The sequence below is a fragment of the Melozone crissalis genome, unplaced genomic scaffold (assembly GCF_028551555.1).
Source record: "Melozone crissalis strain CALT ecotype California unplaced genomic scaffold, PUWL_Pcris_2 ptg000110l_1, whole genome shotgun sequence".
Taxonomy (NCBI): Eukaryota; Metazoa; Chordata; class Aves; order Passeriformes; family Passerellidae; genus Melozone; species Melozone crissalis.
The window spans coordinates 1,319,503-1,339,781 of record NW_026535887.1 but is presented as its reverse complement, the minus strand read 5'-3'; the positions used below and the strand labels follow the sequence as shown (position 1 = coordinate 1,339,781).

General features: G+C 42.5%; 1 protein-coding gene across 1 annotated transcript; it reads left to right on the top strand.

Moving 5' to 3' along the window:
- The first annotated feature begins 384 nt into the window (after nt 1–384).
- Nucleotides 385–11,982, top strand: RBM17 (RNA binding motif protein 17). Its single transcript, XM_054292417.1, has 12 exons — nt 385–445; nt 1,597–1,737; nt 2,854–2,970; nt 3,819–3,985; nt 5,813–5,910; nt 6,426–6,482; nt 8,188–8,329; nt 9,260–9,411; nt 10,055–10,128; nt 10,464–10,562; nt 10,884–10,956; nt 11,102–11,982. Exons 2-12 carry the CDS (start codon nt 1,615–1,617, stop codon nt 11,203–11,205), a joined length of 1,206 nt encoding a protein of 401 aa, XP_054148392.1. The 5' UTR covers nt 385–445; nt 1,597–1,614; the 3' UTR covers nt 11,206–11,982.
- The last annotated feature ends 8,297 nt before the right edge of the window (nt 11,983–20,279 follow it).

The following is a 20,279-nucleotide window of genomic DNA, read 5'->3' as shown; positions in this document are numbered from 1 at the left end:
CCCATCCCCGTGGCCTCCTTCGGACGTGGTTCAGGCATTCTATCATTAAATAAATAACCTCCGAGAGCGCAGATCACACTCGGCGCGCACCGTGAGAACCCGAAGGAACCCGGGCTTATCTTCCGCAAGGGCAGCTGGGGCGGGGACAGCATTCCAGCCGCCTCCTGCACTCCCTGCCGCCCTCCCAGCCTGACTGCGATATTATTTGCCGTGCCGCCTTCCCAGTCCCCGGGATTAGCCGTGCCGCCCTCCAAACTCCCGGGATTAGCCGTGCCGCCCTCCCATCCCCTCAGAACGGCCGTGAGGGCGGCAATGGCGGCGCTGCCGCTCCCTCCTCCCGCCGCCGGGGGGCGCTGTGGCGGCGGCGGCGCGGGGCGCAGTGCGCAGGCGCGGCCCTTCCCGGCGGGCTCAGCGCCGGCTCATGGCGGCGGCGGCGCCGGGACGGGTGAGCGGCGGCTCCGGGCCCGGCTCGGCCGTGTGGGGAAGCGGCTCCGGGCCTTGAGCGGTGTGGGAGGGCAGGGCAGGGCGGGTGTGCCACGCTCAGCGGCTCCTCGGACGGCTCCGGGCTTGTGTGGAATGGGGGGGGGGGGGGGGGGGGAGGGGGGGTTGTCAGGGCCTGCTTTGCCCCCTCTGCTCCCAGAGTGACGGAGGTCGCAACCCGCCCTTACTTTTACCGTGGGGACAGCTCCTGTGCCTCGCTGCCGTGTCCCTTCCCGCGGTGACAGCGCCATCCATCCATCATTGAGCTGGGGAAGGGTCTGCAGCACCGCTCTGAGGAGGAGTGGCTGGAGGGGCTCAGCCTGGAGCGAAGGAGGCTCAGGGGGAATTTTTCGCTCTTCACAAGTCCCTGACAGGAGGGGACAGTCCGAGGGGGTCGGGCTCTGCTCGCAGGTAACAAGCGACAGGACAAGAGGAGATGGCATCAAGCTGTGCCAGCGGAGGTTCAGGTTGGACATTAGGAAGAATTTCTTATCAGAAAGGGTGGTTAAGGTTTTGCCCAGGGAGGTGGTGAGGTTTCCATCCCTGGAGATGTCCAACTTAAAAATGGATGTGGCACTGAGTGCTCTGGTCTGGGTGACAAGCTGATCCTCAGACAAGAGTTGGACTCGATGATCTCAGAGATCTTTCCCACCTGGATTGATTCTGTGATTCCCCAGTGCATGCTGCCTCCCCCTGGATAGCATCGGTCCTGCTGCCAAAATCCCACTGCTCTGTGGCAGGTGGGAATTCCTGCAACACCCTGTCCTCATCCTGTGCATCTGTGCCTTTATACCCCCCTCTACGTTCATCCTAAAGCCAGATAATCCTCAAAAACCTTTTCTTTTTGCAGTAAACTTCTTGCTATTGAGCCCTAATTGTTCATATTCCACTGCAGGATTCAATTAATTCTTGAGCAGTTCTCATCACCTCTCAAACTGTTACTTTTATACAGCTTTGCTCTATAGTTATGTATATTTACCACTAGCCAGAAAAAGGTCACTTTTCTCTGGCTTTAGGAAAAGTGAAATAAAAGGTGGGGTACTCAAAAACTATTAGCAAATAACCTGGAAATAGATTTATGGTGTCATTTGGAGATTTTTTCCTTTTGTCTTTCAGTTTTAAATTGAAAAGAAAATGTCACTCTACGATGACTTGGGGGTTGAGACCAGCGATTCCAAAACAGAAGGCTGGTCCAAGAATTTCAAACTGCTGCAGTCTCAGCTGCAGGTGAAGAAAGCAGCTCTCACACAAGCAAAGGTACAGTCCCTTCCTGTTTTTCAGACTTCTTTCATGTTCAGTGCATTGTTTGTGACCTCAGAATACTGATTTGATAATCAGGTAATTTTGCTGGCATTTGTCTGTGAGTTTGTGGCAAAGAGCTTGGCAAAGCTGAAGGGGGAAAAGGGAAAATTCATTTTTCTTGATGTCTCTAAGAGGGAGTGTTGCAAAATTAAAACTGAAGGAACACTGATGTATGTGCTGCAAACCTCTGAGCTTTTAGCCAGCAGAGCCAAAAGCTGATCTTCAAGTTTAGCTTTAAAGATAATGAGATTCAGCTTTATAAAATTATTTTTTAATGTAAATAGGGGTTACTCTATGATTGATTATTTACATGTTTACATCATTTATGGCTGTTATTTAAAGGCTGTTGGTGCTTACCTGCAAATCATTATGTATTAGAAATTTTACAGCAAATATTTCCAGAGCAGATGAAAAGAAGGAGTGCCAGCTGATGCTTATTAGACTGTGACAGAGCCATTTTCTCTTTTTATTGCTGCTTCTTTATATTTCACCCTTTTTCTTTGAGCAGTGTTGATATTTTGGTTCAGGCAGGACACAGGTGCTCTTTGGGCTCTGTAGGTTCTGTTGTGAAATTACTTAATTAAAAGAAAGCAGTAACTCTGATGGCAGACACCTAAGTAGCCACAGCATTTTTTCCACTAGAATTACTCCTGATTTATGCTGCTGAAATTTGGGGCAAGATTTAGTTGATAATTGGAACAAACTGCATGGATGAAATTTACTGACTGCTGTATTTGTTATATTCTTTGTCCATGTAACTGATGTGCAGTGTGTCCATAGCCCAGCAGAAAAATAGAATAGGATTAGAAAACTCAAGAGTTCAGAAGAGTTTAAAATATTTTATCTGATGATAAATGGGAAGAATAGTAGATCTTTGAAATAAATCTAAGTTTCTTAGAAACTAACTCAGTTCAAACTCACCTGAAGTGATTGGATGAATTTTTAATGTGTGTTTCTGCTCTCAGTCAAAACCTAGGACTATTCACCTACAGCAAAGTATACCAAGCAAGCTGATTTTTAGAAAACTGCTTTATCTTTTTTAGACATTGTGTGTTTTGGTGATTTTTGCAGAGTCAGAGAACAAAACAAACCACAGTCCTTGCTCCAGTGATTGACCTGAAACGAGGCAGCTCCTCTGATGAGAGGCAGATCGTGGACACTCCCCCTCACGTGGCAGCTGGGCTGAAGGTAAGCCCAGGGCAGCTGAAAGTTCCAGATGTTTTGGAAGTTGAATGTTTCCTAGTGGTCAAAAAACTGATTATTTTCAGAGAATATCTTCCTCTGCTGAGAGTTTTTAATTAACATTTCAACTTTATTCAGACTTATGTGTGGTGCAGCATGGAATTACCACGGTTAATGTGCAGTTATAAAAATGTGTTCTTAGAATCCTGGACATCTTAGAATCCTAGAATCTTTCAAATTACTTGGCAAGACAGCAATTTGGGCAGGTAAATAATAACTATAATTGTGTTTGCACCAGTGTTGGAACTGGACTTGTATAACAATCAACTGATAAATAAAAGAACTAAAGCCACCTAACCTTTTAAATGAATTTCTTGTGGTAAGGATTCAAGAGAAACTCTCTCCCTGCAGCTTTTTCAAAGCAAAAGTTCTGAAATGGTTCTTTCAGATTAGAGAAGAGTTTGTGTGCCTCTGTTGGTATTACATTAGTAGCAGCTGATAAAAAGCCTGATGAGATTGTGTGGGAGGACCCTGCAGATGGTTGCAGCAAAAAGATGCCATAAAACTTCTAATAATGCAGTAGTGGGGTTTGAAAAATTGCTGTCCATGCTGATTTGCTGCTGCTTTGCATTTTGCAAGGGGAGGGGGTAGTTCTTTCTTCATGGGAAAAATTTCATGTAATGAGAGACTGGATGAAATGTTAGGTTTAAATAAAACCAAGATTTCTTCCAGCACCAGTGGGATTAGGATATTACCTGACGTTACAGAAGAAATCAGAAGTGCTAAATTTTTCCTTTCCAGCTGGGTGTTGTTTTCAGATCTCAGCTCAAAAAAATAATTTCTCTTTTTCCCAGGATCCTGTCCCCAGTGGTTTTTCTGCAGGAGATGTGTTGATTCCCCTGGCAGATGAGTATGATCCCATGTTCCCAAATGACTACGAGAAGGTGGTGAAACGTCAGAGGGAGGAGCGGCAGCGGCAGCGGGAGCTGGAGAGGCAGAAGGAGATTGAGGAGAGAGAAAAGTAAGGCTTTTGTTTAGAGGCTTGACATAGTATCTAAATAACCATGTCAATTTATTTAATTTTATCTCTCTACATTCTTGGAAGTTCTGAGAGTGTGAATACTGCATGCTTGTAGAAACAAGAGCAGTGTTTTCATTAATGTGTTTTAATGCTCTTGGTAAAAATCACCAAATAGTGCAAAAACAATAACAATTATCAGCTTTGCAGCCTCTTTGGGTGAAAGTCCCTTGTCAAAACGATTCTAAATTTACTTTGTTTCAATAATAGCAGCAATATTTGGGTACTTCATGCATCATTATCAGACTTTGACCTTGCAGGTGTTTTAGAGTATTTGATGTCATTGTCACCTCACTACAGAAAAACTTTTTCAACACTAAGTGATGAACCATCCTTTCTGCTTCTAAAAACTACAAACTGATCCATGGATGCATTCAGTTTTAAATGTAGCTAGTACAGCCTTTGAGAGGCATAATTGCATTTCCTTTTTTAATACTCTGCAATCACTAATTTAATTATTAAGTAAGTTAATTATGTGTTTATTAATCTGTTGTCTCTGGACAAAAGAAAATACTGCTTTATTTTTAATGCCCTTTCCCTGAAATAAGAAATGTCTGTAATCATGTTAAGGAAGTTGAATGCAGGTTCAGTATCTGATTGTTCTAAGTGGTAAAATGTCTGCCAGCCAAGCAGAAGATTACATTTGCTCATTTCAAGTGAAGTGAATAAACCATCCTCATCAGAGTATGAATCATCTGGAATTACAGTTCTGCTGTCCTGTTTAGATTGTGGAAATTTATATCTCTAGTCATTAGGTCTTCTCTGTCTTCTCTTGGTTTTAACTTTGTTGTTTTGATGGAGAAGGAATGCCTGAGGCTCTGCCCTGCTGGCATGCAACATCTCAGGAATCTGGGATGTCATTCCCACAGCTTCAGCTTTGACTGCTCTTTAGTTATATTTTTATACATATAAACATTAGAGAAAAGAGGTGAAAAGTACATAATAAATTCTGATTTCAAGCAGGGGAAACAATCTCAGCCAAACCTTCATCAGATTGTGCTTTGGAAGCTCAGGCTGGGCATTTGTTTTGATTTCATAGGGTAGAGATTCAGAAATTCTGTGTGGTTCCACAGTAGATCTGTTTTTGTCATCCTTTAGCACAGTTTTGGTGGCTGTGCTAGGAATGAGATTTGGTTTGTACACCAGGTGGTGCACTTAACTTTTGAGGAAAAGCGCTTTTCCTTTTTGTTGTATTAGAATGAGCAACTTCCTGATCACATCAGAGAACAGCTGAAGTGCAAATATTGAAGCATTCCTTACTTCTTACTAGAAATTATTCCTGAATCTTATTTTAATTGCCAAGCAAGTGTCACAACAATCTGATGTTTAAGCATGAGAATATTTTTTTACTCAGTAAATGTTACTAGTCTGTGATGGGAAATATAAAAGGGATTCTGTCCAAAGCAGGGTGATTGGTTAATTTATGTCTGTTACCTTGCTCTCTGTTCCATGCAAGACTTATTCCATTCAGTCACTGTTCTGTTTGGACAGGATTTATTCAGATTCTTCCTCCTTTCCATGCATTCTTCTTGGCTCACTTGCAAGTAGAAAATAATCTTGACTTAGATCCATCTTCTGTTTAACCAAAAATGCCCCATGATGGTAAAAGCAAAGAAACAAATGGTGAAGGTGTTAGCTTGCACTTTCATGGGAAATGTGTTAATGCCAGTTGGATGGAGCAGAATAATTCACCCTGCAGAGGTGGGATCACAAATTAAAAGCAAGAGTTAACTTCCATGGTTTCTCATCCTGACTTGCTGTGTCTCCTAGAAGGCGTAAGGACAGACATGAAGCCAGTGGCTTTTCAAGACGACCAGACCCAGATTCTGATGAAGATGAAGATTATGAGAGGGAGAGACGGAAAAGAAGTAAGGAACTGCTTATGGTTCTGGTGTGGAAAGAGGAGAAAAAGAGGGAGGGGAATTCACAGTCCTGTTTCATGGATTTCTCTGTCTTCACTTGACTACACTGTTCATTCTGAGCCTTTAGAATAAATCTGATATTTTATTACAACATAATAGAATGTAGAATACTGGTATTTTTCCATGGAGGCAGGTGGCAGCCAAATTACTTGTGGAAATACCTCTGTTTAACCTTAGTTTGTATACCTGTTGTAAGTTTCTGCATGGTGTAGGTTCCAGGGAAGGGGTGAGGCATGACATAAAATCAGGCTGTGAGAATCTCTGAGTTTTCACTATTGCAGCTTTTCATTCCTGCATTTGTTACGTCAGTGCCCTTAGAGCTTGTCAAGTGATGTGGGTCAGAAATATGCCTTTGAATAAAAAAAAATAGTCTTCATTGTCTTTCAGCAACAAAGTTACAGTAAATAATTCAAGTCTGTTGTGATATTCTCCAAATGTGTTGTGTTCCCTTTTGCTCACAGGTATGGGAGGAGCTGCCATTGCACCACCCACTTCTCTTGTGGAGAAGGACAAAGAACGTGAGTACTCCAAAATCCTCTTCTCTGAACCCAGCAGTGTTCATTTCCTGCACAACTTTCTATTTAGTTAAGTCCTCCTGCTTTTCCCATTGGATTCTTTGTAGCAGCAGGGCATGAACAAGTTCTTGGTTCATGGGGGGAGGCTGTGGGGGACCTGAGATGCTGCTTTGCTCCACATCTCTGTGCTGAAGAAATCTTTCTGTACTGCTGGACAAGTGGCTTGGCAAACTGGGCTCTTACAACCATGTGCAGCTACTCACTTCTGATATGAAAGAAATATCATAGGCAGATTTCTGTGGGTAGATTAGAAACCTCCACAGTCTGGAGAAGGAATTTTTCCATTGCTCTTTCCTTGAGGAGGTTCTTGGTGAATATATTTTATAAAGGATTTTTGCACTAGAGACAGAATTTTATAAATTTTTCTAGGATGCAGTTTAGCTGAAGAGATTTGTGTGCAGTGGTGGTGTGAGGATCTCAGTTGTCCACAAGATGGCATCATCCTGCTAGAGGAACAAAACCGTTCCCTTTTTTTCCCCATGTCTAACTGTTGTAAATTTTAAAATTTAAAGCAATTACCAGTATGCTTCTGCTTTAAAAAATAATAATAAGAAAAAAATCTTATGCACACAGAATTTTTTTTAAAAGTCCTCATTGTATTTATGACAAGATTAAAATGTAGAAAGTATCTCAGAACTTAAGTGAATGATACAGTGAAAGCATTTGATATGTATAAACAGTCACATTGTTTTGAGTAAATAATTAAGAGCAATTGATCAGTGTCAAGGAAAAGTAAATATAGGCTGGAAATAGAAATATCCTTAAGGGGAGAGTTTTTAAAATGTGACAAGGAAATCTTTGTATTGCTTCTTACTTGGTGCTCAAATCCAGGCTGGAAGAAAACAAGAAAATATTGGTGTAGCAAAAGTCCCATAGTCTAGTCCATCTTCTGTTTAAATAGGAATTATTTTTCCTCATAATATATCCTCAAACTTCATGTCTGACCTTTTATTTGATAAGATACAAGAGCTAGTGTACAAGAAAATATCCTAAAATTAGGTCAGTCTGATAAAAGTCCATTTAAAAGGGATTTTTTTTCTAGTGTTCCAGTAGGCTTTTTAAATTTTCATTTTGCTATTTGACTTGTCAGTGGAAGGTGATTTAATAATCTAACCAGTATGATTGAGATATCCAGATCCATCTCCATCCCCAGGAATAGCTGCAGTTCAGAAATTTCCAGTGAGATGAGTTGCATTCATTCTTTTTAATAGACTGATTTCTCTGCAAATGTGCAGTGTCTTTTTATTACAGTCCTTGGGCCTTGAGTTGTGTGCATTGATCCATTTTTGTCTTAATTCTATTCCTGATGAATGAGAGTTTGTCCTCTGGATAATCTCTTTGTAGTGCAGGTGGTGTCTTAATGTTCTTTTTCTCCATTTAATAAGAGGTTAATAAATACATTCTAGAGCTGTGGAAATCTATATCTAATGAGGATATAGATTCTATATTGGATTGGATTCAAATCCAATCTATATCCAATGAGGAAAACCCAGAATAACTCAGATGTTGTTTCAGAGAGAGAAGTGAGGGGATGTCAAAACAGGATGTGCAAAGGAAACATTCTTCTCATTTGGATTTATGTGTAAAACCTTTTCATAGTTTGTTAGGATTTTATTGAAAAAAACCCAAATGTGTCTGTTTTTTCCAGCTGTAGCATCATTCCCATATGAGGAGGAGTCAAGACCTCGGGCACCTTCTTCCAAAGCAGCAATTCCTCCCCCAGTGTATGATGAGCCAGAGAGACCTCGTTCCCCCACAGGACCCAGCAACTCCTTCCTTGCCAACATGGGGTAAATAAACCAGTGACTCCTGCACATTTTGTGGGGAAAGGCATTGGAAGGTGGTGGAAACCAAAACTTGAAATAGTTTGTCAGGAGAGAAGAGCACAATCCATTGCATGTGTGGGGTTAGTCTGAGTTCAGAGAGTCCAAACTGGCAGGATAGAGGGAAAAATGTGGATTGACAGGATTGGGAAAAACACATCTGAGGTGGTTGCATTCAAGGCTGTGCTTTTAAGCCACACTCCAGCATAAAGTGTTTATGGCAATGAAGTGTACTTGAAAACACAGGTGCCATGTTAGTTCTTCTAGATTTCTTTTCCAGCTTTCTCTTAAATTTGCTACATACCAGCAAATTGATATTTTAAATCATTTCAGCTCTGCTTTGTTGTAAAATTCAGAATGTGTTTTACATGAATGTAGCAGCTGTGGCTGCAAATCTGCCCAGTTACTTTCCTGTCTTGTATGTGATGTTGTGTCAACTACTGTGGCAACAAATGAAGGCGAATTTATAGCTAAAAACAGCTTAGAGATGTCATTTTTGGGTTTGTTGCGTTTTTTTTTTTAATTGTCCAGAAAAAGATAACCAAACTTGGTATTGTTGGACCAGGTTGTGCATTGCTACCACCTCTAATTAGTATTACCATGGAACCCTGACTTCATTGAAGGAAGGGCTAAAAATCTGACCTGACCTGCCTTACTTTGACCACACAATTGGCTATTTCTTCTGTGACTTAGTGTTTTAATCTTTCAGCATTACATAGCCAGACTTTTTAGCCTTTTGCTTAGAAAAAAATCATGTAACTTGTAGAAGCTCCTGTACTTTCTGCCCCTGTGTAAGGCAGTTTTAGGAGGTAGGATATTCCAGCACTCAGGAGAAATGCAATGTTAATGTTTTGTGGAAGAACCTTTATGAATTTTTTTTTCTTTTTCTCATTGCAGGGGGACAGTTGCTCACAAAATCATGCAGAAATATGGTTTCAGAGAGGGCCAGGGACTGGGCAAACATGAACAGGGGCTCAGCACAGCACTGTCAGTAGAGAAAACAAGCAAGAGGGGTGGCAAGATCATTGTTGGTGAATCTACAGAGAAAGGTAATTGTGTCCTGCACCAAATGTATGAGAAATGAAGCTCCTGGATTTCTGTTTACAATCTGTCCTTGTTGAAAACATTAGAGTTGGAAAAATGAGTCATATTTGTTCTTGTAGAAATTTATATTTTTTTATCTTTTTGTAAAGTGATCCTGTATGCATTTTTTTAGCTCATCCTTCTATTCCTTCATCAGTTGTCCTCTTTTAGTGTTGGGGAAGCATCTTCACTTCCAGGGCTGATCCTGCTGTGCCCTTAAAGCTCTTTCCCTGTCACATCCTGTTGATATTGCTGTCATTTCCCTGCTCTTGTCTGATCTTGATACAACATCCAGGTTTCTGAGCACAAGTGGTAGAAGGCAGAATACTTTTAGTCTTGTAGTTCTTAGATGCAATTTTGAGTTTAGGAATTATTTCCCTCTCAGAAGTTGTACATTGTCAGTGTTACTGCTGAATTCACACCTTTGGAATTTATTTTTCTGCTTACTGCCATTCCAGGTAGCTGCAAGTTGTGAATAACTATTCCTCACCAATATGAAAGTACATTTTGTAGCTTTTATTCCATTTGATCAATAAGATTCTGATAAAAGTCCCTAATTGAGCTTTAATCTTAAATTATAGCACGATTCACTGTTTTGTCTTCAAACAGAAACGGGCAAGAAGGCAGATTCCAACCCCTTAACTGAGATCCTGAAATGCCCAACCAAAGTGGTCTTACTGAGGGTGAGTTGGGAGTCAGGGAATGTGTCTTGGTGCTGAAATGTTAAAATCTCTGTTCCTGATACAAAACTCTGCACAGTTCAAATGGTTCTGGCCTGCACCCACAGTGTTCTGTGTTCTGGAGGAATTATTGACTTCTGGGATACAAACTGTGATTTTAAATCAACACTGCTGCAAGTTGTGCAGTTCCCTTGCCTTAGGACAGGGAACTGTCTCCTCATGTAGCTCTTAAGTTTTTAAAGTATTTGTGGTCACAGTTCACAGGGCATCTGTGATTTGTCTGCACAATCACCTGCACAGACTCCATCCAGTGAGCTGGGTTTGTTTTTGACTTTCAGAACATGGTTGGTGCTGGGGAGGTGGATGAAGACCTTGAAGTTGAAACTAAGGAGGAATGTGAGAAATATGGCAAGGTTGGGAAATGTGTCATCTTTGAGGTAAGAGATAATCTGTCTCTATTTTTGGCTGCTCTGAAAGCAAACTGGGCACTCATCCCTCACACCTGGAGTGTTACTGCCTAAAAGAGGCATACATAGAAAATCTCTCAGGGTCCTTTACTGTGTTGGAATTCTGGATTTTCTGTATCTGTAAGATACAAGCTTCTAACAATAGCAACTGTGTAAAAACCACTTGAGTGTTGTGTTTTTGGAACCTTTTTATTTTGTTCTTTCACTGCCTTTGAGAAGAAAAGCAATTGAAAACAATGTTCTCACTACTGTTTTAATTACTTGTGGCTTGGGGTTTTTGTTTTGTTTCAGATCCCTGGTGCCCCTGATGATGAAGCTGTAAGAATATTTTTAGAGTTTGAACGGGTTGAATCTGCCATCAAAGGTAGGATCCTAAATTGTGTCCTGTGCAGCTCAGAGCTAACTTCTGTAGAGAGATTAAACAGTCTCACTGCTCAGGCTGTTTAGTTAAAGAGATGTTTATTTTATTGAATTGCTGCTTGCTGATCTGCTCTTTGTTTCAATTCCAGCTGTTGTTGATCTAAATGGAAGATACTTTGGAGGCAGAGTGGTGAAGGCTTGTTTCTACAACCTGGACAAGTTCAGAGTGCTGGATCTGGCAGAACAAGTTTGATTTTAAAAATCTAGCTCGAGGTGTCATTGTTTTGGCAATCAGGTTTTCAGCAGTAGGCTGGGAATAAAGAAGAGAAAAGCAGCTTTCCTGGCAGACTGGAAACAAGCCTCATTGAATGGATTTTACACATTCGTTGTCACTTATGGTTTTTTGTAATATAAAGCCCTTTGAAAGTAAGATTCACGTCTGTGTGGTTTTGAATTGCACATTTCTGCTTTCTGCTCTGGGGATCCTGGTTTTTTTTTTGAGCTTTCAGATGACTTTGCTCTGTTGAAAACCCACTGCTGAGGAGATGCTTTGTATTCCTGCTTTCTTTGTTCTGGTGCTTCATCATGGAGTCCCTGTGCTGGATCCACAATAAGTATGAAGCTTTGGACAAGGACTGTGTGCTGTGATCTTCTCTTCCCTGATGGTCTCTCCTAGAGTTAGAGCCTTGCTCTCCTGAGTCCTCATCTCTGCACACCAGTGATTTGGGTCATTGCACAGTTGCAGCTGATTTGTACTCCTGACTCCAGGACAAAGCTTCTGTGCCAGAATGGAGACTGAAATAACAAGGATTGAGTCTGGCTTCACAGAGCAAAAGAAAATTTATCTGTAATCCAGGGAAATGGAGAAAGGAGGGAATTATTAAGACTCTGAGCAGGAGCTCTCTGCTGGAATATCCAGGGATAACTCATTGCAGGTCATTAGTAGGGAGAAGGGAAACTCCTTCCTGTATCTGGCCAGCTGTCAGAATCTCAATCTTTAACTCACACATAGGCAACTAACTTTGTTTAACCATTTCAAACTTGGCATTTGCTCTTTCTTTTTATATTTCTATTTTTGAAATCAAATGCCATCAGAGTTGGGCTTTCTTTTGGGAAGGAGTGCTTGTGGAAGTTTTCAAAGTAGGAGGCCGTGGAGGGAAGTTCTCATGAAAATCTGAGGAGTTGACAAACCAAACTACTAAACACTACTACTCTTAGTTTTAACTTGATGTAAAATAGTACACAGCTCTCTCTGCTCCTGGTTTTATGTTGGCTTTCTGTTTGGGAACAGTGTGTGACAAAGTTGCCAAGAGGGGACTCTGCAGTGGTGGCACTTGTCTCTGTGCCCCATTGCACCCAGAGTTGTGGAGATACTGAAGTGGCTGTGAGCCCTGAGGGCATTTTAGCTGTTTGAAAGCTGATGCTGGATGTCTTTTTCCTGTTATACACATGGACTGGGGGGAGGGGGGACACACCTGTAGTTCAACGCTGTGAATATCTGCAGTTCTTGCCCTTTTGTTGAGTTTTGGCTGCAGATTTCTATGACAAACCCTTGGCTCTTGTGTTTTGCTTATTTTGTCTGCTTGTGTTCCACCAACCTCTGTACAAACATTTGATTGTAAAACAGAATCTTTTTTTAAAAAACTGGTATTTTACCTGCTGTGTGTTGGTTTCCTTACTGTGCTCTTGTGTTGTGCAGGGCAGTTCCTCAGAGCTGGGCACTTCCTCTGCTCCACCCTCACTGCAGCAGAGGTGAGGAACAGTCCTGACATCAAAACCACAGGACTTGAGGCAAAAACAGAATCTAGATCTCTTCCTGCCTCTGCTCTTTGTTTTCTCCTTGTTTTTGAGCAACACTTTAAGGTCTTTGCTGCTGTGTAGTAAAACAGATTAGCCTGCTGTGAATTAGCATAGGTTTGCTTGTAGTACTCAAATAATTGGAGTGGCTGCTGTAGAAAGTTTAACCACTGGTAGCAGATAGAATGTGATCTGAACTTAGCTTGAAATATGATTTGGCTTTAAGCAATGTGATATATTTATGGCTCTTATTTCAGCAAATACCTCTTGAGTGACTAGGCTGTAAGTATTTCCTGAGGTACACAGGCTGTTTTGTGTGCCTTGAACCAGCTGTTCTGCTTTTCAGCACCAGCTTCTCAGCTTCCAGTCTGATAACTTGAAGGTTTTCCATTTGCTGAGAATGGCTTTATTGGCAACTTTTGAACCATTTCATTCTGAAAATCCTTATTGTGATTGAAGACAGGAGTAAAGTTTATCCATGAAAATGTAGGGGAGAAGGTTTGTTCATTTAGTATTTTGTGTAGGAGATTCATGCAATAAATGAGATGTTTTTCTGTACCATGGGGACACTGAAGCAGATTTACCTCCCCTGAGTTCCATCTGTGTGGTGGAGGCTGCACAAACACGTGACAGTGGAGCCAGGTGTGTGAGCAGGTGATGCAAGCAAACCTGCACAGCTCTGGAAACCTGCAGAGGTTCAGGCACTCACTGAGCTCTGTGGGCTTTGTCTCCTTAGCAGGAAGCATTTTTTGGCAAATGCAACTTCTCCCTGTTTTTCAACACAGTGTGTTGGCTCAGACTTCCTCAGGCATGTTTGTACCTTGCATACCTTGAAATATTTGGTTCTGAATTTACTTCTCTGCTGGAGAATTGGCCTCCTCTGGAATCTTGCCACTGACTTCTATTTCTAGTAGCTTCTCAAGTAACTTTTTATCTAACACCTCCTGCTTACACATCCAGTTTTCTCCTCTGTTGCATCAGTGAGTGCCCTTTCCAAAGGCTCAGCAGCTCCTAATTTGGAGCTCTTTGCAGCTACCAAGTTTTATTTGATGGTTTGTCTTTACACCCTGGATATTGTGCAGCCACCTCACTCTGTCATGTACATTCATGGTGACTGGTCTGAAGCATTAATAATATTTTTGTTTCTCTTTTTGTGTGGTGCCCTAAAAGGTTCTGATTTCACAGAAAGTGAAGAGGATGATGGGCTGTTAGGAACATTTACCTTACTGCTTTAGTGCTTCAAGTGAAGCACTGGGTGTTTTTCAGGTATGATTTCCTAAATTTAACCTTTAATTCCTTGGCTTAAGCACCTGTGTAAATGCTGTCATTCTCTAATACATTGAATAACTGCATCTCCTCTTGGGCTCAGTATGAACTGCTTCTGGGAATTCAGATTAGAATTAGAGAGATCTGAGTGTCCTGAAGCCAGCAGGAGGCTGAGAGGGACGTGTAGGACGTGTCAGCCCAGAGCTGAATGAGGTGCCTGGTGCATTAACAACCCTGAGGTCTTAAGAGCAGGGATTTGCACAATGGCATCACTGCCTTGTTCTCTTCTTAATTCAGAACACTGGCTACTATATTAATAGTGGGGATTTAGTGACTTGATTACCTTCCTAATTGTTCAAACCCCAAGGTGTTTTTGAGCTGTAGCAGCTATTTCAGAGCCCATCATTAAGCACATGGGTTATGATTTATTTTCTCACCTGCACTGTTCTGCACTTAACCTATGTTGAATTTCACCTGTTATTTTATCACTTTGCCTGCTCAGTAAAATCACTAAAATCTGATATGAGATGGAGCTTGCATGGAACATTTTTAACATTACCATTGTCAAATTCTTAAGTTTGCTTTGCCACTCTTACATGAAAAGTGAGATTTGCCCTGAAGAACTTTCTGTCTGAATAGCCATGGAGGGAGAGAGGCAGGAACAAGACATATCTTGCCCAAGGACATGCAGAAAGTGATTTGGAGAGCTGGGATTACACCCTATTCCCCTGTACTTGCAACTCTGCAACCAAAACCCACGTTCCATTTGGTTGCTTTTTATTGTGGCAACAGAAAATAGGATTTCTTAGCCTTGAGCTTTGTATTCTGAAGGAAGTTCAGAAGGAGATGTAATTCATGTGCTGCAGTCTTTGTAAGAGGTTGCCTTAGGAGAGGCTTATCTGAAACCAGGCTCCTGTGGGAGATTTGAGTGTGTCAGGGTGTTCTACCCTTCTGTGCAAGAGAAAATAGATGTTGTAACATCATACAGTTCTTTTGAAGATAGACAAATATGGGAGGTTTCAAAGAGGATCTTAAACTCTCAGATCCTTCTTGCTCCACAAGCAGAAGTCTAATGGGGAGTGAGAACTTTCAGTCCTCACAGCACTTGGTGCAAGAGGCCTTGAGCAATAATTTTCACCTTGTGTTACATTGAATTAATCCCATGTTCCTGCCTGGGATTGCTTCTCGTTAGCTACAGGACTTGGCATTTCTCATGGAAGCTCCATGCTGTTCCTGCCAGCCTCTTCCCAGCCTGCCCAGGTCCCTCTGGGTGACCTTCTGAGGTAGCTGCCATTCCTCCCAGTCCATGTGATCTGCAAATTTGCTTTAATGAAGGTGTTAAAGAGGGCTGGACCCAGCATTGACCCCTGGAGTTCACCCACAGCTCCTGGCCTCCAGCCAGACCCTGAGCCACTGATCATTCAGGCAGCTTTTGGTGGCTGCTCCTGCAGCTTCAAGGGCTGCTTTGTCAGGAGGATCTCACAGATGACAATATTTGGAAGGCTTACAGAAGTCCAGGTAGACAATACCCACAGCTCTCCCATGCCAGGCCAGACTTTGATTGTGGAAGGTTAAGCTGAGCAAGCACAACTTCCCCTCAGTGAATCCAAGCTGACTGCTGCTGATTTTCTTGCCCTTCATAAAAACACTGTTAGATTAGCTACTCCCAGAATTGTAGAAATTATTTTAAATTCTCCAAAAACTGGTAGAGAGCAACATCCACACATCTGAGGTCTGTGTATGGATGCATCTGGCACTGGTAATGTGCTCCTAGCTGGGTGCAAGACTAACCTTATTCCTGTTTCCAAAAAAGCAGGAGCTGCTTGTGGTCATGGAGGACTTGGTGTCACTTACAAGCACTTTGTGTCACAGTACTGTAATGATGGAGTTCTTAGGGGAATTCCTGCCTTTAGGTGATGAGTTATCCTTAAGGACAAACAGGGATTGATTGTGTCTAGCAGTGTGTGCTCTGTTCATTTGCTGTCACTGAGCAATGAGAGGACTCAGCCAGATTTGGATTCCTGCTGTGCTGCTCTGGGCAGATGTTGGTTCTTCATAGATGGGTTTGAACCTGGGCTTGATAATTTTTTTGGTGTGTCCTATAGACAGGACTTTGGATAGAAGCTTCCCTCTTGCCCTGTGATGCTGTGATTTTATTCAAGCTGCAGAGCAGTTAAAGGGCAATCCCAGTGCCTTTCTCATCCATCAGTTTGGTTTATCCTCACACATCACCACTGGATTCTGGTTGTGGCTGTAGAAGGTACTTCTGAAAGCCAGCTGGAGATGATCAGGCAGCTCCTGGCAGGACACATGGCCCTTGATTTTGTGTCTAATATGTGAACACAGCTGTTTCTTACCTGTGATGTAATTTAGGGGATGAATTCATCTGCTTTGCCTTGTTTTGAATCATAAAGCCAGAGTATGGTTTGGATTATAAGGGATCTCAAAGACCATTTGGTTCCAAACCCCTGCCATGGGCAGAGACACTTTCCACTAGACCAGGTTGCTCAAAAATTAATCTTTTCCTCAAAAGACTTCAGTGACATTTCCTGCTTCACAGAGGATGACAGGACTTCTTAAGGATGCAAAACTGATAATTATATGAGTTGCTCATAACATCAGCCAGAGTTGACAGAACTTAACCCCTGGGCAGCCCTGGATGTAACCATAGATACTCATGCCTTATGTCAGGAGCAATAAAGGAGTAGCTGCTCCTTTTTCCTCCTCATTGAAGGATTTATTAACTCTGAAACTTTTTCTAAATGAGTGCTAGGATTGGTAAGATTGCCTTTCTCTTCCTGCAGGTCAGTGGGTTACAAGTGCTGCTTGCTTTGAATGTCCAGTGTGATTTTACCTCCTATGGACTGCAAAAAATATTTTGTGCCACTCAAGGTGCAACTCAGTAGTGGCAAGGAGAAAAAAAAATTCTATAAAGTCTGCAGGACTTTTAACTGCTGCACAAAAATATGGGCAACCCTAAAGTCTTTCACTTCTGTTTCTAAAGAGAGAGAATGAATGACAAAATCCTGTCTGTGTGCCTGTGTTTGGTACTTTTACCAGAGCTGCCCACAAATACAAAAGTGATCCTGTTGTCAGCTGAGCTCCTTCAGGGATCTTGCTGCTTTTTTGTGTCAGGTGGGGCTGGATCTTGCTGGTGGCTTTTGGTACACAGGTGCAAACACAGCTTTCCATGTCAGTAAGCAAAGTCCTGTTTGAATGGGGGGCAAATGGATATTGAAGAGGAAAAGGTGCAATGGAAGAACAGCTATGAAAGCCAAAAGAAACATGTTGTTAGTTTAAGAAGGGGTAGTTTGTGTGTGCTCCTTTCTCTCACACCCTGATTCCTGCTGAGGTCATGGTTGTGGCTTTATGGCTTTTTCTCTTTTTAGCATCAGGAAATTGGGAAATCCCAGAGCACAGGGTTGTTAGTACAGAAATGCAAAAACACAGCCTTATGTCTTGTGTCCAAACAAATACCTGGTGTCCAAACAACCTCACCCACCCCAAGCTTTCAGCCCTGTAGCTGTGGGAATCAGGGGACAGGGCACAAATGTCCTGCACCCAGCAGGCCCTGTCTCCCATGCAGGACATCCCCCTGCCCTGCTTTGGCAGCCCCAGCAGTTGCAGCACATGCTTAAAGCCCAAAACACCCTCAGCTCTATGGAAAACAAGATCTTTCCCAGGAAGATGCCCAACCCTTTCCTTTCTTCTCTTCTGCTTCTCAGTCCTCCTCTGGGAGGAGCATGGGTTTTCTTTTTTCAAAGCAGCTTTTAAGCATCTTGCCACTTCACAGCCCTTGAGCTGTTTTTCCTCTGCCAGTCTCTTAAGGGGTTGATCCCTGGCCTCCATTTGAGGGCTTGCAGCATCAACAGCTCAGGAATCCACATGGTGCTGCCAAGACAAAGGTTCTTCCACTCCTCCTGACTTTCTCCACCTTCTGCCGCAGGCACAAAGCTGGGGAGCACTTTTGGACTTCTGTGCTTTCAACTTGTGAAACTTGTATGGCAACTGTGAACCAGAACTCAAATGATATTCTGGCAAAACACACTGAGCTCCTCTTGGGAGGATGGAGAGTGAAAGCTGGTGGGGTTTGTGGTTTTGTGAAGCTGAAGGGATGCAGTTACCACTGGGACAGGATGTGAGCTGGGGCAATTCCCAGGGTATTTTCCCTCTTTGTAGAAAGGGATGTTGCACTTGAACAACAATTGAGCATAATTTTTGAACTTGAGAAAAATTTTAAGACCTTTCCAGGGAAATAATCCTGTGGCAATGAAGTGTACTCAAACTGGGGATCAGAGATTTGCTTCAAGCACAAATTTCAGAGGAAGATCCATCTCCCTGCACCATTACAGCCCTGCCCATCATCCCTTGACACAACACCATTGCACCCAAAGATTCTGTCCCAGAAAGATCACATTCACCTGCAAGGACCCAGCTCTTCTGAGGAAGCCAGGAATTTAGGGATAATAAGGAAATTAAGTTTTGAAAATGTCGGGGGAAGGAGACCCAGACACCAGTTGGTTCATCCAAGTCCAATTTATTGATCGAATACGGCGGGTTAAATATAGTTCTTAATAAGCTTCATACATATTGCAAAAGTTGAGCTCAGGATTGGTTAGTTACATATCAGCAACTACATCTACTTCTACATTCTTGTGCTTATTCTTCTGTTACATTCTGCAGATATTCAGGACTAATCTCACCTCCCTTTCCTCATGTTGCAGCAAGGCCATCCGGCATTCTTGCCTGTCAGCAGCCACTGAATCAGAGACTGCTGACCTCCCTTTCAAGCTTAACCAGCGGCATTATGTCAGTATGGCCTTTCTCAGCTAACCAACTCTTAATAAAATCCTCCACATGAAAATATCTTCAGCTATCACATACTAGTCACAGTTTCTTCCCTTTTCTTCACTTGGATTTCTACCTCACCATTTAAAAGTAGTTTGCTTTGTTTTATTTCTATCCAGCAGACTGATTTATTCATGGGCAAAGCCTGGTGGTTTTTATTTTTCTTGCAGTGTTGGGGAACATAAAAGCCTGGAAACTTGAGGCTGCTATCAGCATTTATGCTAAAAAATAATGGTGCTGGCATCATGAAATCAATACATCCTTTTCCCCCCTCCTGTTTTAAAACCAGGAGGAGTTAACTGCATGGCAAGAATTTGCCTCAGCAAGCCTGGGCTGTGTGAAACAGAATTGATTATCTGTCACTCTTGATGCATCAGAAGAAGGATGCAGATGTTTCTCCAAATGTGACATTTCCTCTTCAGTGCAAGGTGGGTGTGTGGTAGCAGTTCAAAGCCACAGAAATCAAAGGAGAAGGGAAAGTGAATTTTCTGCATGGAAAGAGCAAAATCAAATTTAGAAACCTGCTGGAGCTGGCAGCAGCAGAGGAGCTGAGAAGGTTTCTACCTGACAGCTGCAGTAAATGCTGCCTGCAGATCACTCCTGGGAAACTCTGTCCAGTTCTTTCTCTCCAAAAGCTGAAAATTGTGCAAAACAGGAGACTGGCATCTGCAAGGGACCAAGAGTACCTGGTCACAAAATTATTTGGGTTAGAAGGGGCCCTAAAGATCATCTCATTCCAACACCTTCCACTATCCCAGGCTGCTCCAAGCCCCATCAAACCTGACCTTGGACACTTCCAGGGTCAGACAGATTCTCTGGGCACCCTGTGCCAGGGCCTCACCACCTTCACAGAGAAGAATTTATTTCTAATCTCTTATCTAACCCTGCCCTCTGTCAGTTTAAAGCCATTCCTCCTTGTCCTAAGTCTTTGACCTGCACCTCTCTAATCCAGTCTCATCTCCACACCTTTATAGAGCACCTAATCTCTGTGATATGAAGATGCCAGCACTAATACCAGAGGTTAACAAAAGTAATCTCTCTGGGTCAGGCTGCAAGGGGGAGATTGGCTGTAAACTTTCCAAAAGCTGATTGTTCCCAGTCCCTTCTGCATCCTAAGCCCTGATGACCTGGTTGTGCTGTCTGTCCTCCCGGAGGCCCAGGCCAGGAGCTCCTCTGCAACTTTCCCCTGCTAAATTTGCCAGGCTGAAGCATCAGGCTGGTGATGAGCACAGGAATGAGGAGAGCCTGCTGTGAGAAAGGGAGCTGGGTGTGGGATTTTCTGGGGTCCTCTTGGCAGGAAGGAAATGATGAATCTGACTCCATGTTCTTAGAAAGCTAATTTATTATTTTATGGTATTATTATATTAAAGAATGTTATAGTAAACTATACTCTAAAGAATAGAGAAAGGATATTTA

Excerpts from the sequence above, each read along its gene's own strand:
- RBM17 (XM_054292417.1), top strand. The coding sequence starts at position 1,615 with ATGTCACTCTACGATGACTTGGGGGTTGAGACCAGCGATTCCAAAACA. Across the intron at positions 2,971-3,818 it reads ACGTGGCAGCTGGGCTGAAG|GATCCTGTCCCCAGTGGTTT; the intron begins GTAAGCCCAGGG and ends TCTTTTTCCCAG. Across the intron at positions 3,986-5,812 it reads GAGATTGAGGAGAGAGAAAA|AAGGCGTAAGGACAGACATG; the intron begins GTAAGGCTTTTG and ends TGTGTCTCCTAG.